Source organism: Chroicocephalus ridibundus, chromosome 9, assembly GCF_963924245.1.
Source record: "Chroicocephalus ridibundus chromosome 9, bChrRid1.1, whole genome shotgun sequence".
In the NCBI taxonomy this organism is placed as follows: Eukaryota; Metazoa; Chordata; class Aves; order Charadriiformes; family Laridae; genus Chroicocephalus; species Chroicocephalus ridibundus.
Window position 1 is genome coordinate 832,851 of NC_086292.1, and position 14,237 is coordinate 847,087.

The window sequence follows — 14,237 nt, forward strand, 5'->3', positions numbered from 1 at the left end:
CTACGGTTCGTTACATTCTGCTGATTTTCTTCAGTGTTTCTGTAGGTTTAGTTCTGGAGCCATTTCTTCTGTGCGGCTCCACGGGATGTTGCTGCTGCTGTTACGTTTGGAGGGCTCCTCTGACGGTCGGTATTTGCTCCCCTGCCCATCTTCTGCGGGCCGCCGCGAGGCGAGGAGCTCCTCAGCAATGCCAGAAGAGTGTCCCCACGGCCACTTCGCTGTTTGCCTTTCCCAGCTGTAAGGTGCTGGCGAGAGGCTCTTCTTTCCCCTCTTCTTCCTCCCGCTGGCCCAGCTCCCCGGGATGGCTTTGGAGAGCCTCCTGCCGCTTGCCCGAGTGGCCCCAGCCCCTGGAGACGTCCCTTATCTGAGCTTTGCCTGCTCTGGCTGTCATACGCGTTGCCACACGTCGCTCTGCCTCGCTTTGTCAATAGTAACCGTGGGTCCACGTGCGGCGGTGACGATCCCTGCGGATGTGACGGTGAGGTGACGGCTGGCTGTCCCCGCTCTGTGCCGGGCGGCTCCCGAGGGCGGTCGTAAAGCCCTTCGTCCCGGGAGCATCTTGCCTTTGCGAGCAGGAAAAGCTGGGCTGCTCGGGGTTTCTCGGTTGGTAGACGAGTATTTTGCTGGGTGTTCTACAAACAACGACCCCAACCCGTGAACGGCCCTGTGAGCGCTCTGGGAGGGGGTGGTGCTGCTGGAGATCCCACGTTTTCTGAGCGGGTCCGTTGCCTTGGGATGGCCTTCCTGGAAACGCTCCCTAAACGTACGTTTGTCGTACGTGCTCAGGCTTTCGTGTTTCTCTCTCTAACCTTTCCCATGCCAGGTAGCGTGTGAGCGTGCCGCTGACACTGTGCCTAGTTGTGTCGAGCGCGTGTTGATGCGGATCCTGTCGCCGTCCCAGGAGGTGGCGGTTCCTGAGCGGCTGCAGCCAGCGCTGTCCCACCGTGGGCGGTGTGGGCCGCGTTCCTGCCCCGAAGCCATCAACATCTTGCTACCTTCAGTGGCTGAAAAATTACTGTGAGCACTGTGACGAGAGTGCAGGCACCAGTGTTAGAGCCTGCGGTATACGGGGTAAATGTATATCCCATCGAAGGTGGACACCGGGAGGGACCTTCCCCGGGCACCCACAGAAGGGTCCTGCTGGTTTAACGCTGGCGTGGGGGTGGTAGTCAAGGCACCCTGGGAAACAAAGTCCTACCCAAATGTGGAAAGTAGAAATACGCGTGGTCCCTGGTACGTTAGGTATAAAAATGGCTGTAAACCAGGTTAAAACCAAAAGAGGGACCGTAGGCATCCACTTACCAAGACAAAACCTCAACCGTGAGGGCATGTCCTCTTTCAGGAAGAAGGGAGGAGCTTGCCAGGGAGTCCCTGGGGCTGGCGGGCAATCGAGGAGTGAAAGGACCGCTGAAGAAAGCAGAGACTGTAGTAGACAAGCTGAAGAGCTTGTCTTGCTCCCAAGCTTACTTGGAAGAGCTCGGAGGGCTCTGTCTGTTGGGGCCTTGTGACGGGGAGACTTGGGGAAGGTCTCGGGCTGAGAGGTTGGCAGAGGAGGGGGTAGGACAGGGAATGTGAGCAGGGGGCTGGGCCGGCGCCCCAGATGGCTGGGGGACCTGAGGATGAAAAGGCCAAAGCTCCTGCTTGAAGCCTCTCGTTTGAAGTTCTCCTCACATTAGGGAAGTGTCAGAAGTGCGGACGGGGTTCGAAAGAAGGTTTGTTTTCAGAGAACTACCAGCCGGCGACTGCGATGTCTGTGCCATGCTGGTAGAAACTCTAATGAAGATGTGAGACAGAAACGGCTGTGATGTGCTGGAAGGGCCAGTGGCTGGTGGATGAGGAAGAGGAGGAACCCAGACTTCAGACCTGCTGGGAGGTTTCTGAAGGAGGCAGCAACACGTGGAGCAGGAAGCTGGAGTGAACCCAGGCTGTCTGGGCTTCCAGAAGGCTTTTGATCGAGTCCCTTATGAAAGCCATCAAAGCAGCCAGGCTGCTGCAGGATAAGAGGGAAATGCCTGCCGGGGACGAGCGAAGGTCATGACTGGAAGTGTTCAGGCTGTAACTGGGAAAGTGGGCGGTGGTGAGCTGCGGAGGGGCATGGTGAAGCAGAAATACGAAGTGGGAAGGAGGGATCGCTGCTGGTGATGGCTGCTGACCCGCTGTGGTCTTGCAGCTTGGATGTGGCTGCTGCTGAGGGAGATGCCTGTTCTGCGCTGGTGGGGCGGGATGGGGGAGCCCCTGCGGAGCGGGACTGCCCGTCACGGCAAGCTGCCGCACGCTACGTATGGGACGGTGCCAGGATGTGCTCACGGGGAGGCACCGGCCCTGGTTTGTGTTTGTGCTCTCCCCGAGCTGTCCTGACGCTTCCCTCTGTCTCACCTCCCCCCCACCTGCGTCTCCTGCCGTGGGGCTTGGACCCTCTCCCCCGTCGGGGCTAAAGCTCCCCAGATGTCTCCCCGGGTGTCAGGCCACCAGGGCCCTTCCCGTGGTGCAGACCCAGGGTGTTCCCAAAGGGCTTCCCCGCTCCACAGCTCCGTCCGTAGCGCCCACAATTCGTACGTCTGCTGCGTCTTTCCCCCCCACCGCAGGACCCACGTCCTCTCCCCGGCCCCTGCGCTCCCCAGTTACTGTTTGACAGAGGAAGGCTTGACCCTGCCCTGTTTCCTGGCAGCCCGCATTTTTCCGGCTGAGGAGGCAGGAGAGGTGGCTTGTGGCACTTTGTTTAAAGGGCTGGAGCAGTTGCGGCCGCAGCCTGCGAGGGTCACCCACCCCCCGGGGCGTAAAGGACCTGACGGTGGGGTCGTACGATTCTGTAATATACAAGGATGCGGAGGCTTTGTTTCCGTGAATTTCTTTGTTACAAGTTACTATTAGTAAGGTAAATACATTTATGATTAGTAAAGGAAGTGTGTGTATAGATTTGTATAGATTTTTTTTTTTTTTTTTTTTTTTAGTATTAGTAGCAAATGTATATTTCATTCAAAATATTATAGTACAGTTCATTAAGCTGCTCCTGGGAGTGAGGTCAGTCGGTGACGGATGAAGTCTCTCTTTGGAGATGATCCGTGTCACAGAGCCTGGAATCAGCCAGGCGTCCCCGGTGGCTCCGAAGGATTGTGCAGAGAAGTTCACGCAGAGGGAGCTCTCGGAGGGAGAGGGGCTCGTTTTGGGTAGGTAACGAGTTACTTTTAGGTGGATCCATAAGCGGGCAGAGGACGCCAGCTCCTGGAACAGCCGTCGTCGCTGACTTCTGCTTGCTCAGGAGGCCCCTTTGCAGGTTATGGCAGTTTCTTTGCTTTGGGCGTGTGGAGGATGCCCTGGGCTCCAGCTGCGCTCCTCCAGGGCCTTGCAGTCTCCCACCTGCGCCTGCCGACGCCTGGCAGACGATTTCTCTCCAGCATCCATGCCAAAGCAGGGTGGTGGACGTTCCCCAGCCAAGCACCGAGGACCCGAGCAGAGCCAAAGGCTCTGCTCGGGTCCTCGGTGCTTGGCTGGGGAACGTCCACCACCTCATCTGCCACCGTGGCAGCTTCCTGCCCAGGTGCTCGTTGCTCACCCCCCTGCTCCAGGGTTGTCTGGAAACGTGGCTGGAGGGGAGGGACCTCCCCGGGCACAGCGTGAGTGTACCCGGTCCCTTCCGGCAGGCAGCAGCTCGGCAGAGCTCTGTTTCCCAGCCTGAGAGACGCCACGACACCCAGGGCTTTCCCCGCGCCGCCCCGAGAGCTGCCCGGCTGCTGAGCCGTACGTGCCGAGAAGCCCCAGGTGAGGGATGCCCTAGAATCGTGTCCGGGACGCGCCGCCCGCGGGCTGTGCCCCCACAGGGGACAGCCATGGCTGGCTCAGCCCTGGGAGCCATCCTCGCTGTGCTGGCCTCGCTCATCATCACCGCCAACACGGTGGTGGCCATCGCTCTCCTTCGCCTCATCTATAAGAGCGGCTCCAAGGGGCTCTATTTTGTCCTCAATCTCGCCGTCGCAGATGCCATGGTTGGCTTCACGGTCACGGGTCTGGTCATGGATGAGTTTTCCCAGCCCTTTTATCCTCCCCAGATCTTCTGCGTCCTGAGAATGGCTTTCGTGACCTCCTCTTCTGCTGCCTCTATCCTGTCCCTCCTTCTGGTTGCGTGCGACAGGCACCTGGCAATCAGGAAGCCTTTCCACTACTTCCAGATGGTGACGGGCCTGCGGGTCGGGGTGCGCTTGGTGGGGCTCTGGCTGGTTGCTGCCACCATCGGCTTCCTCCCGGTCCTCGCTCCGGCCTTTCAGCAGACCTCCGACCATGAGAAGTGCTCCTTCTTCAGCGTCTTCCACCCTGCCTACATGCTCTCCGTCTTCTGCGCCGGCTTCTTCCCAGCGCTCTTTCTCTTCATTTATCTCTACTGCGACATGCTGAAAATTGCCTCTGTGCACGCGCAGCACATCCGGGAAGTGGAGCACGCAGGGCTGGCGGGGGGCTGCCCCCCGTCCCGCAACACCAGCGACATGAAGGCCATGCGCACCGTCGCCATCCTCATCGGCTGCTTCACGCTGTCCTGGCTGCCGTTCTTCATCGCCAGCATCGCGCAAACCGTCTGTCCTGGCTGCTTCCCCTACAAAGTCATTGAGAACTACCTCTGGCTGCTGGGACTCTGCAACTCCCTCCTGAACCCCCTGCTCTACTCCTGCTGGCAGAAGGACGTGCGGCTGCAGCTCTCCCAGCTGGCTGCAGGTGTGAAGAGGAGAGTCCTCTTTTGCCTGGGGAATGGCCGCCGATTCCCTGGCAGAGGCACCAAGCCCCTCCCCAGTGTGTCCTGCCTGCGGCTCCAGGACTGACACGGTAAGGGACGGCTGTCACCGGCTTTCCAGATCATCTCCTGCATCGCGACCATGAACTCGGGGCCTGCCAGCTATGGAGGAGATCATGGACGGGGTGGGACCGATCCGGACGCTAATTCCCAGACATCAGCTTGGCCAAATTCCAGCCTGCCTGCACCCCCATGGCCCGTTTTGCACCAGCCAAATTACAGGTGCAGGGCACGCGTTAGATTTTGCCTGGAGAGCCTCAGCCTTGCGTCTCCTGGGACCAAGCCCTCAGCATTCGCTCCACGGGCTAAAGACCCTTCACCCATGGCTCCCCCTGCCCAGAGCTGGATCTGCCGGCCCCCCCCTCTGCCTGCAGCCTCAGCTCTTGGGGGTCGAGGCCCCTGCGCAGGGCTGCTGGCACAGGGGTGGCTCTGTCACCTTCGGCTCTCGGCCCGGGCAGCGGAGGCTGGGATGTGCACGCGGGTCCCACATCTGTCCTGGACCGCGAGCGCTGCCAGTTGCTGCCCTTCCCAAACCGAACTCGCCATCCTACAGCTGCAGCCTGCGCCACCCCCAAGCCTGTCCCCTGCTGCAGTCAAACCTGCAGCCGGGGAGGGTGGCCCCCGCTCTGGGCTGTGCCCACCCGGGCAGAGGCGAGGGCTGGGGGTCTGGGCTCCCTCCCGCCGTCCCTCGGCAGCAGCTGTATCCGCAGCGGGGCCGGCAGGGCCAGCGCGGAGCAGGCGGCACGCCCGGGAGAGGTGCGGGGCAGCACGGGCTGTGCTGTCGCTGTTTGGCTTGGGCTGTAAAGCCAGTTAATGAGTAACCGGCTGGACGCTGAGCTGCGGCAAAGGAGCGGGAGGAACGGCTGCCTGGAGCAGCAGGAGGGCTGCCTTGTCCCCGGGGGGCGGCAGGGCTGGGTTTGGGACTGCAAGGGTCCCTGCACATGGATTCATCCCATAGGAACGCTTCTGCATGGCCCTGCCATGCTGCAGCGGTGACCAGGCTGCTCACCCTGCCAGAGGCTATGATGATATTTAATTGCTTCTCATAAAATCACGTCCATTTGATCAGCGTGGCAAGATAATTTCCCTTAAAAGTTTTTTTAGCTAAGAACGCACCCTAATCTCAAAATGAGGGTGCTATGCATAAAAGAGCAGCTGTTTCCACCTCTGTCGTTTGCCCCACCGTAGACATGACGGCTCAAGGCCATATCCAGCATGAATCCAGAACCCGCCTTGGGCCTGAGGCCTTCCCCAACCTAGAGGAAGAGGCAAAAATAAAAGCTCCTTTTAAAAAAAAAAAAAAAAAAAAAAGCTAAACAACAGTCCGCGTGGCATTCACCGTGCCTGGGAAAGGCCTGAGGCCAGGTATCACGCGGCAGCTGCTGTTCCTGGCTGTAGGACACGGAGCGAGCCTGAGAGGAGGCTCCGCGGAGCGGTGCTGGCTCCGTGGGTGGACTGATGCCGCGCGGGTGGATCCAGCCTGACTCAGCTCCGGGGATCCGCACATCGTCTGTCTGCACCACGCGCTTGCTGCCTACTCTGGGAGAAGCCTGAGCTCTGCCGGCTGTTGCTTTGCAGAGCCGCCCCATCCTCGCTGAGCCTCCGGTAATGCCGAAGCCATCCTCCGCCTCCCTCCGACAGCCTTCTCGGGGTGCCCACTGCCAACAGGGACGCTTTGCACGTGGGCTTCTGACTGCTCCCCGGGGCCAGCCCTCGGCAGCGCCTGTGCCGGGGCACAGAACCGGCCGAGGACTGCGGATCTGGGACGGGACGCTGTGGGGAGCATCAGGAGCCCCGGCTGGGCAGGCCTGCAGTGACGGCGGCGTCCCCATCCACAGCTGGGATGGTGGCTCGGGCGGCTGCCTCGGTGCCGGGGAGAGACGGGGTCTGGGTGGGAGAGGAGGCACTTCTGCCAGGCTCTTGTGCAGATGGAGGACTTGGTGCAGCTCCCAGGGGCTCTGCAGTGGTGTCTCCTCTCTCCGAGCCCTGGGCTGGAGGAGCCGGGGCTCCGTTCCTGGGAGACCCCTCCAGATCCTGCCGGGACCAGTAGCCATTCCCTATGGGACCATGCCTGCCGCCATCTCCTCTCCCAGCCCCGCGGGGGCTCTGTGGGTCCGGAGCATTGCCCCGACGCTGTGGGGCGGCCAGAGGAGGGTGGGCGCCTCCGAGGCCATGGCGTGAGGAGGGACGGAGTGGAAGGGACAGACAGAGAGCGCTTCCCCTGCTTGCTGTCCCTCAGCTCAATAAACTGCGTTTCCTGCCAGCCTGGTCTCCGTTCCTGACAGCCCAGGGCTCCCCAGCGCTGTCCGAAAAGTCGGATCCGTCCCCAGTGTGCCACAGCCCGTCTCCCCCGCCAGGACGAGATGTTATTTATTTCAGAGTTGGGTGCTCGGTGGTTTCCCACAAATCAAGCACCCCTATCAGGACACTCTGCACGGTTTTTATACATGTTTTCCAATATTGTTACCAAAATCCGTAACAAAACTCTCACTCTCTAAACCAGGTTTGTAGTTCAGAAAGCCGACATTGGTTTATTTACAGCGCTGGATGCACGGGGATCTCTCCTCCTGTCACGCACCCACCAGAACTCTCCATGCGATTTTTGTACACATTTTACGACGTCATGATGACATCAGTACCTCCTACCTGTATCTGACGGGTCAGTAATTCACATAGGGTCACACCATGGAGTTACAGCTACCGCGCGTGCTCAGGGGAAGGGTCTTCACCTGGGCCAGGGTCGTCTTGACCCGTGGGGGTGATTTTTACTATTACAATGAAGGTACTTCAGCCTGGGACACTAAGAATTCCCACTTTCCTGCCAAGTTGGCTGAACTTCTCAAAACGCGCAGACTAGTGCCATCCTCAAGGTCCATATACTCGTGTGTTCCAGGACGTGCCTCCTCGAGATGATACAACACTCGCCTCCCTTGATTAGGAGTTCTTTCATTAACTCATGCTTGATACCTTCAAGGACATAACTCTCATTATTCGTGAGAATACACATACGGCCTTCCAGCGCTAGTTACCGATAACATTTCAAGGATACGCTCTGCTAACGCCGGGGGCTGCGGTCTGACATGGCGGCGGAAGGAGCCGCCCCTCCCGCCAGAGCCGCCACCGTCCCGGCATGCTCTGCGCGCAGCGCCCCGCCCCCCCGCCGGGGCGGCAGCCAATGGGGGCGCGCGGCGGGGCCGGCGGGCGGGGCGGATGTTCGCGGATGGCGGCCGCGGCGGCGCCGGGCCGGGGCCGGGCGGTGAGTGAATGCGGTGCCGGGGGAGCAGGGGCGGCCCCTGGGCCCTGCCGGGCTCGGGACGGCGGTCGAAGGGCGGCCCGGGGCCGGCCCGCCGAGGCCGCCCGTCGGGGGAGGCTGTGGGCGGCAGGGCGGCGGTTTGGGCCTGGAGCGCCTCAGCGCCGGGGCTCTCCCGCGGGTCCCCCCCGTTCGTGGGGCGGAGGGGCAGCAGCGGGGGCTGGCCCCGGTCCTCTGCCGCCCGGGGGTTCTCCTGCCGCCTCTCAGGTCGTCGCGGGGCTCGGTCGCAGGTCCCCCGGCGGGGGTTTTGGCCTCCCGGTCGGTGCTGGCTTTCGCTGACGAGGTGTGTTTGGGTAGAGACATCTACAAGAGCCTCGCGGGAGCCCTCAGAGCCCCCAGGGACCTGCTGCTGGTGGTGGCATCTCCAGTGCTCCGCGCCGTGGTGGCCCTTTGGGTGGTGGGGAGGCTGCTGTGAGAGGTTTAGCTGGGTAGGGAGTCCCCAGGCGGCATTTTGGGTCCAGTGGCAGTTAAATTGTCACAAGGTGTGGGACAAGAGGGAGGGAGAAATGAGTAGCGTTTAAATAAATTACTGAACTGACTGTTACGTGGGACGCTTCTGATGCTCCAAGAGTGGCTGGTTTGCGAAGGGTGGGGATGAAGGTGGCAGCAGCTTCTCCCCCGCTGGGTGTAACTGGCTGGGTTCTCTCCTGAGCACTGGGCAGGCTCAGCCGTGCCCAGCCCTGTATCTCGTCTTGCGCTGGATTCCTTCTGCCCTACGTAGGAAGCACTCTTACCTTCAGGCACGCTCATCCCAGTAACCATAGCTGCCGGTGGGCTGTAACTCGCCCACAGCCCCACTCCATGAAGATCCTGTGACTGCGATTCAGATACATGTGCGTGCACATGTGTATTTGGTTCCTTAAGCAATATACTCGAGATTCTTTATCTGTTTCTCTCTGTCTTAATTATTTTGTTCATGTTTTGATTGTGTGTGCGAGGTCCAGCTGTTAACAGCCATGTGTCTTCAGATCATGCTGCAGAGAAATGCTTTTGTCCTTTAGTGCCATATGTTTGTCACACAAACGTGTTAGTCCTTGGCTAGATTACTCATTAGTCCACACGCTTTCTAGCTCCCCCATACTTCGCTTGCACAGCTACAATAATTAGACATTGTATTTTCCAGCCTGCAGAACATTGCAGCAGAGTCCTGAGACGATGGGTAAAGTGTAACCAAACTTGCATTCCTTCTTACTCCAGCCTTTCATCTCCTTCCCGCTCTGGAAGCTGACTGGTTGGGTTTTCTGTTTCTTAGTGTTTTATTTGAGGGATTTCGTAACATCTAACTGAAAAGCGTGCTGTGTTAAGTTGTTGAAAGCTCTGTCTGAGCCACTGTAAGGTCAGGTTTCTTGGTTTAATGTCATGTTTTTGTATGGGTGACTTGAGCTCATAGAAGGGGTGAAGTTCAATCTCTGATAAGGTGTTGCTAGGGAGGCATTCTGTGCACCTTCCAAAGATGGTGTGAGATTTCTCCCCTAATCCCCAACTTTTCTGCTGACGTTCTTCCAGTGCCAACATATCCATCCCAAAGCGACACTTCCCCCCTGCGTCCAGCTGCCTGCGCTCGGCCAGGACGAAGCCATTCAGGTCCTTGCGCTGGTGCTGCCCCTCTGCGAGGCTCTCGTCTGGGGAGCAGCACTCGCCCCTCGGTCCAGGTTTTTGCACTGGGATGTTCCGATGATCCTGATTGCTGGCTCTGCTGGGGTTTTCTTTGGGACTTCACTCTTTTCTTCTTCTTCTTCCCTTCTTTTCCCCCAGTAGATCTGTGCAGTTAGTCCTGCGTTCATTTGCCTGACGGGTTTCTTCTAGCCTTTTGAAATATATTTCTGAAAATGGGAGCTTTTGAGCGTTTGTTACGAAGTGGCAGGTGGTATTGCTCTCTGGGCGTGCTGTGAGTGGGGTAGGTGGGATGTGACCTGCCTGGGGTCAGGCATGTCGCCTCTGAGACTGGAGCCGCCTGCTCTGCACCCCAGGCCACGAAGGACGAGCTGCTCATCCCGTGTAAATCCCTGTTAATGCAAAATGATTTGTAGGCGTTGTTTCGGGAGGTTTGACAGAGCCATGTGAGCAGCCTAAAAACACTCTGTGGAATATTTAGTCATTTGGCACGATGTCTGGGGCCGTTGGTGAGGGCTGCCCGCAGTGAGGCAAACACGGTTGAGTGTCTGGGTCTGTGCCGGTGTACACATGAATGTGTGTACACACCCTGGTAAAGAATTTTTGTCCTTTGTTTGTTTTGGGTTATAATGGTTATAAGCAAACAGCACAGCTCATACACAACTTGAACAAATCTCTGTGTTTTTGCTGCTCTGGAGATATATTTGTGGAAATATGCCATTCACTGGAAAACACTGCAGATAGACCTTTGGTGTTACTGAATGCTGTGTTTTCAGGGTCAAAGAAGAAAGGGACTCTTTGTGTCTCTTTTTCTTTTTAATTTTTTTTTAACAGTGCCCTGCTAGAATAATTAGCTTTGTCTGAAGTTAATATTTCTTTTGAATACAAGCTTCCAGAACCAAGGAAAGTGAGCGGTGTGCTTCTTACTATCGAGGATTACCAGAATGTAACCTTTCTGTGCAAAGGCAACTAATCTCAGGCATGCAAACAGGGTTTATTTAACTGCGTGCCAGCGCTTAAAAGCATTGATGTATGAAATCCCTTGCAAATTCAGATGTACTTGCTGCTAATCACTTCTCCACCTGCTTGTCCATCTCCACCCCCCACACCCCAGAATCTGCCTATCGGTGTCAGTCACTGGAGACTGATGGTGACACGTGCAGCCGCTGTTTGCCAGCTCCAGTCCCGACCTGTGCTCTCGATGCCTGGGTTGGGAGTTTTATCGTCATTAGGACCCAACTTCCCTGTTGTGCTCGGAGCTGGAGCTTGTAGGCTTGCGTGGAGCTGCACCGAGTGTGGGAGCTCAACCCCGGGCTCCATCTTTTAAACAACTAAACAAGCTGGGAGTGGCAGGAGAACTGGCTGAAATACTGAAATATGATCAGCATCTTGCCATGTTTCTCGTGCAGTATGCAGGTACAGTACGTGTTTTCTGTGCTTTTCCTGAAAATGTGTTTCTCCGATAATGTTGTCTTAAGTGTTGTTAGCTTAAAGGGTTACATGGAGTTGACAAAAGTAACCACCCAAAGTCTGCTGGTCTCATCAGCGTGCCTCGCCAGCTTCTTGATCAAACTGGTGATTATGAAGCTCTAACCATGACACTTAAGGCAGGAGTACAGTAGAAAAGAGGGCAGAAGCCCAACAGTAGTTTGTGAATTTGTGAATTAGTCTCAGAAGGCAAATTGTTGGTATCGCAATGTAACTTGAAAGCCTCAGTGTCTTCTCTCCTTTCCCTTCCTTGCTCTTTTCTCTGTGTTTTCTCATTGATTACTGCCGATGCTGTGTACTTTGGTTTCTTCTGAAATGCGTTTCTTCAGAGCTAAAACAGGCGGTATGAGATCAGATGGCAGATTGTATCCTGGAATCCAGTTTATTTCTAAATTGCATTTCTAAACATGCAGAAAAGAAAAGCCTGACTCCTGTTCAGGCTGAGCAATACTTATTTCATATATTTGCCAGTGTTGGCAAAAGGTAAATCCATATTTATAGTAGAGCCTGTGTCAGCCCATTTCTTAAGTTCCTCTTGATGCTGGGTAAGAGAGAAGTTTGATGAGTGGGCATAATCTGTGTGGGCTTTTTACGTGTGTCATTAACATGCTTTTAGGTATGTGAAAGTGACAGAGTATCTGTTACTACGTTTTTTTCTTTGAGTTACTGGGGAGAGATTTGTGTAACTGCGTTTTATTACCTAGTTGGGCATCAGGAAATCCATCTGAGTGTCTGACTCGCAGCAGTGCAAGGTTGCTGTCAGGTCGTGCGGTTCCCTTGTCTGGCCCCAGGTGAGCTGGTTTGCGTGTCTCTCAAGCAGTGCGAGGCTTGTGGGCAGGGCTCCGTTTGTCATTTGAGTGAACATTAGTAAACCCAGCAGGGAAGATTTTGCAAAAATCTTGAAGTGGAAGCTCTGTTGGGTGCCGTTTCCCTGTACGATCACAGGAGCCTTGCACAGTGAGCTGTGCAAACCTGCGTTTTGGGTAGAAACGGTGTCAGCACGTTCAGCTCTCAGTAGTAGGAACAATCTGTAAAACAGTGCTTTTCAGTTCACGTTGTGCCTATTTCTCATTTCTTGATGTTTTTTTTTTTTTTTTTTCACTGGTCGTTAAGGCAGATGGCCAAGCTCTCCTAGCAGGAACTAGTGGTTCGAAAATGAAGTCCTGCGCAGGGTCTGGCACAGGACCCAGTTAGGGTAGATGCTTCTTCCCTTGATTTATGCCTGGAACATTGAGATCTTTCCTGTCTCTCTCCAGGCCCTTTCTAGACGTGTGCTGTGAAAGCTACAGCCGTATATAGCACCAGCACAGACCCAGGTCGATACCTGTCCCCAGGGCCAGGCGGGGCTGGGCATTGTTAATGCTGTTTAGGACAGTGGGGGACTGCTGTGTTTCTGCCTGTAAGACAGGACTCAGCATCTGTTCCCAGAGGTGAAGACCACCTACAGCGACCTCCTGCTGCTGGGTAGGAGGACTTGCTGGTAGTTGTTCCCTCCTCGACTTTAAGGATCTTCACTACTTTTCCCCAATCCATTTTTCTAGTGAGGAATCTTCTAGTCCAAGTTGCTTTTCAAAAAAATTTTAGTCACTGCATTATGGCGGCTCCTGATATCGTGCTCCTGAAACTTCACTCTTCTGAAAATCCCTGGAGATACGTAGTGGGTGTGCTTGGAGGTGAAGGACACGCTAAGGCCCGTGCCACATATGGCTCTCTAGAAGTGCTGACACTGGTCTGGCACTCACTGAAAACCCTAATTTTTCTCCTCCTCCCCCCTTAGCTTCTGCATAGCGCTTCACTGCAAATGCAGAAATCTGCTGACTTCTGCCTTTCCCGGCTGGCTCTCCCCAGAGCCTCAGGAAAGCTGAGTGAAACCCCAAGGCTTGCTCCTGTGCCCATGGTCCCTCCCTTCCTGAGCAGAGCAGCTCGAAATAGCCAAGGATGCTTCCTTAAAGTGGGCGTGAAGGAAAAGTGCTTGTGCCTCACAGTCGTACTGGCTGATTCTGCCAGCTTTTATCCTGCTCTGTGCCCAGGAGAGAAGCTTTTCTGCAGCTTCAGCTTTCTTCTGTGCATGCTCTTTGTATCCAGGGGGATGTGGCTGGAGCTCAAGCTGAACAGCAGCTCTCTGAAATGGCAGAAGAGAGGCAAGCGGTTCTGAAGGTGGCTGCTGTCTGTGGCATTTACCAATTGTAGGGTGGAAAATCTGATATAATGAGGAGTTTCTTGCTCTTGGCACAGGCAGCTGTGCACAGGGACTTTTTCTGCCCACCATAACCACCCTGGCAGAGGTCTGGGCACGTGTCATGAAGTAAATGCCAGGTTCTGTAGATGAAGGCGACTCGGCGACCATCATCAGTAGCTCCTGGCTTTCTCTGCTCGCAGAACCTGGAGCAAAAAACAGGGCAAAGAGCCTGTGGAAGGAGGTCTTGGGATCCTGGAAGCCCTTGTTGGAGGAGCTACCAGGATCTCGTGTGAGTGCACTCCGAATAACTGCATCCTCTCTAGCACTGTCTCTTGCCAACACTACCCAGAAAATACATTCATTTTTGTTTATTGCATGTGAAGGAGCTACTCAGTTTTCAGCCTGTGCCTGCAGAGAAAAATATTTTGCTGTTCATGATCTCATCAACTTCCATTTTCTGTAACTTCTCAGTATTTCGACTTGTGGAATTCTAGTCTGAGGCTGGATAATGACAGTAGTGGGCTTCTCTTCTAGAGCGCTCATACCATGTGTTCTGCATGTCATAATGGAGTTGTAAATGCAGAAGGTTAGTTTTAAACCCAAGGAAGTCCTGTTTCTCCTTTTTGAAGAGGTTTAGGCAGTATAGAGGAGCGTACCGAACGAGAAGGGTAGCTCTAAACCAGTTTTTCTGTTGGGAAATAATTGGCTCAGAATAAAAAAAGCTGTAAATTGGAATGAAGTTTCACAGCAGGGGTGCAAACTTTCCTCCTTTCCTCATACAATTAATGTCTTTGAACATGAAGCTTGATTTGAAGCAATCGCGTTTTAGCTCTTTAAACCTTACATGCTAATGCAGGGGTTTGCAG

The 14,237-nt window shown here is 55.5% G+C and overlaps 2 protein-coding genes across 7 annotated transcripts in view; both read left to right on the plus strand.

Annotated features, from left to right (window-relative positions):
* The first annotated feature begins 995 nt into the window (after positions 1–995).
* GPR119 (G protein-coupled receptor 119) lies at positions 996–7,036 on the plus strand. The gene is made up of 5 exons (XM_063346660.1): positions 996–1,071; positions 1,725–2,875; positions 2,991–3,167; positions 3,275–3,413; positions 3,455–7,036. Exons 3-5 carry the CDS (start codon positions 3,056–3,058, stop codon positions 4,806–4,808), a joined length of 1,605 nt encoding a protein of 534 aa, XP_063202730.1. The 5' UTR covers positions 996–1,071; positions 1,725–2,875; positions 2,991–3,055; the 3' UTR covers positions 4,809–7,036.
* A 906-nt stretch (positions 7,037–7,942) lies between these two features.
* The window catches only part of ENOX2 (ecto-NOX disulfide-thiol exchanger 2), a 36,920-nt gene continuing 30,625 nt past the window's right edge, over positions 7,943–14,237 (plus strand). For 5 of the 6 annotated variants that reach the window (XR_010072554.1, XM_063346652.1, XM_063346651.1 and 2 more), the window contains exon 1: positions 7,943–8,036. Coding sequence is in view for 5 of the 6 variants with exons in the window: in XM_063346652.1 (XP_063202722.1) it covers positions 7,991–8,036 (46 nt within the window). In the remaining variant the exon portion in view is untranslated. Of the gene's footprint in view, positions 8,037–10,974; positions 11,121–14,237 lie in introns of those variants that run through there. The other variant, XM_063346650.1, reaches the window with a different exon arrangement.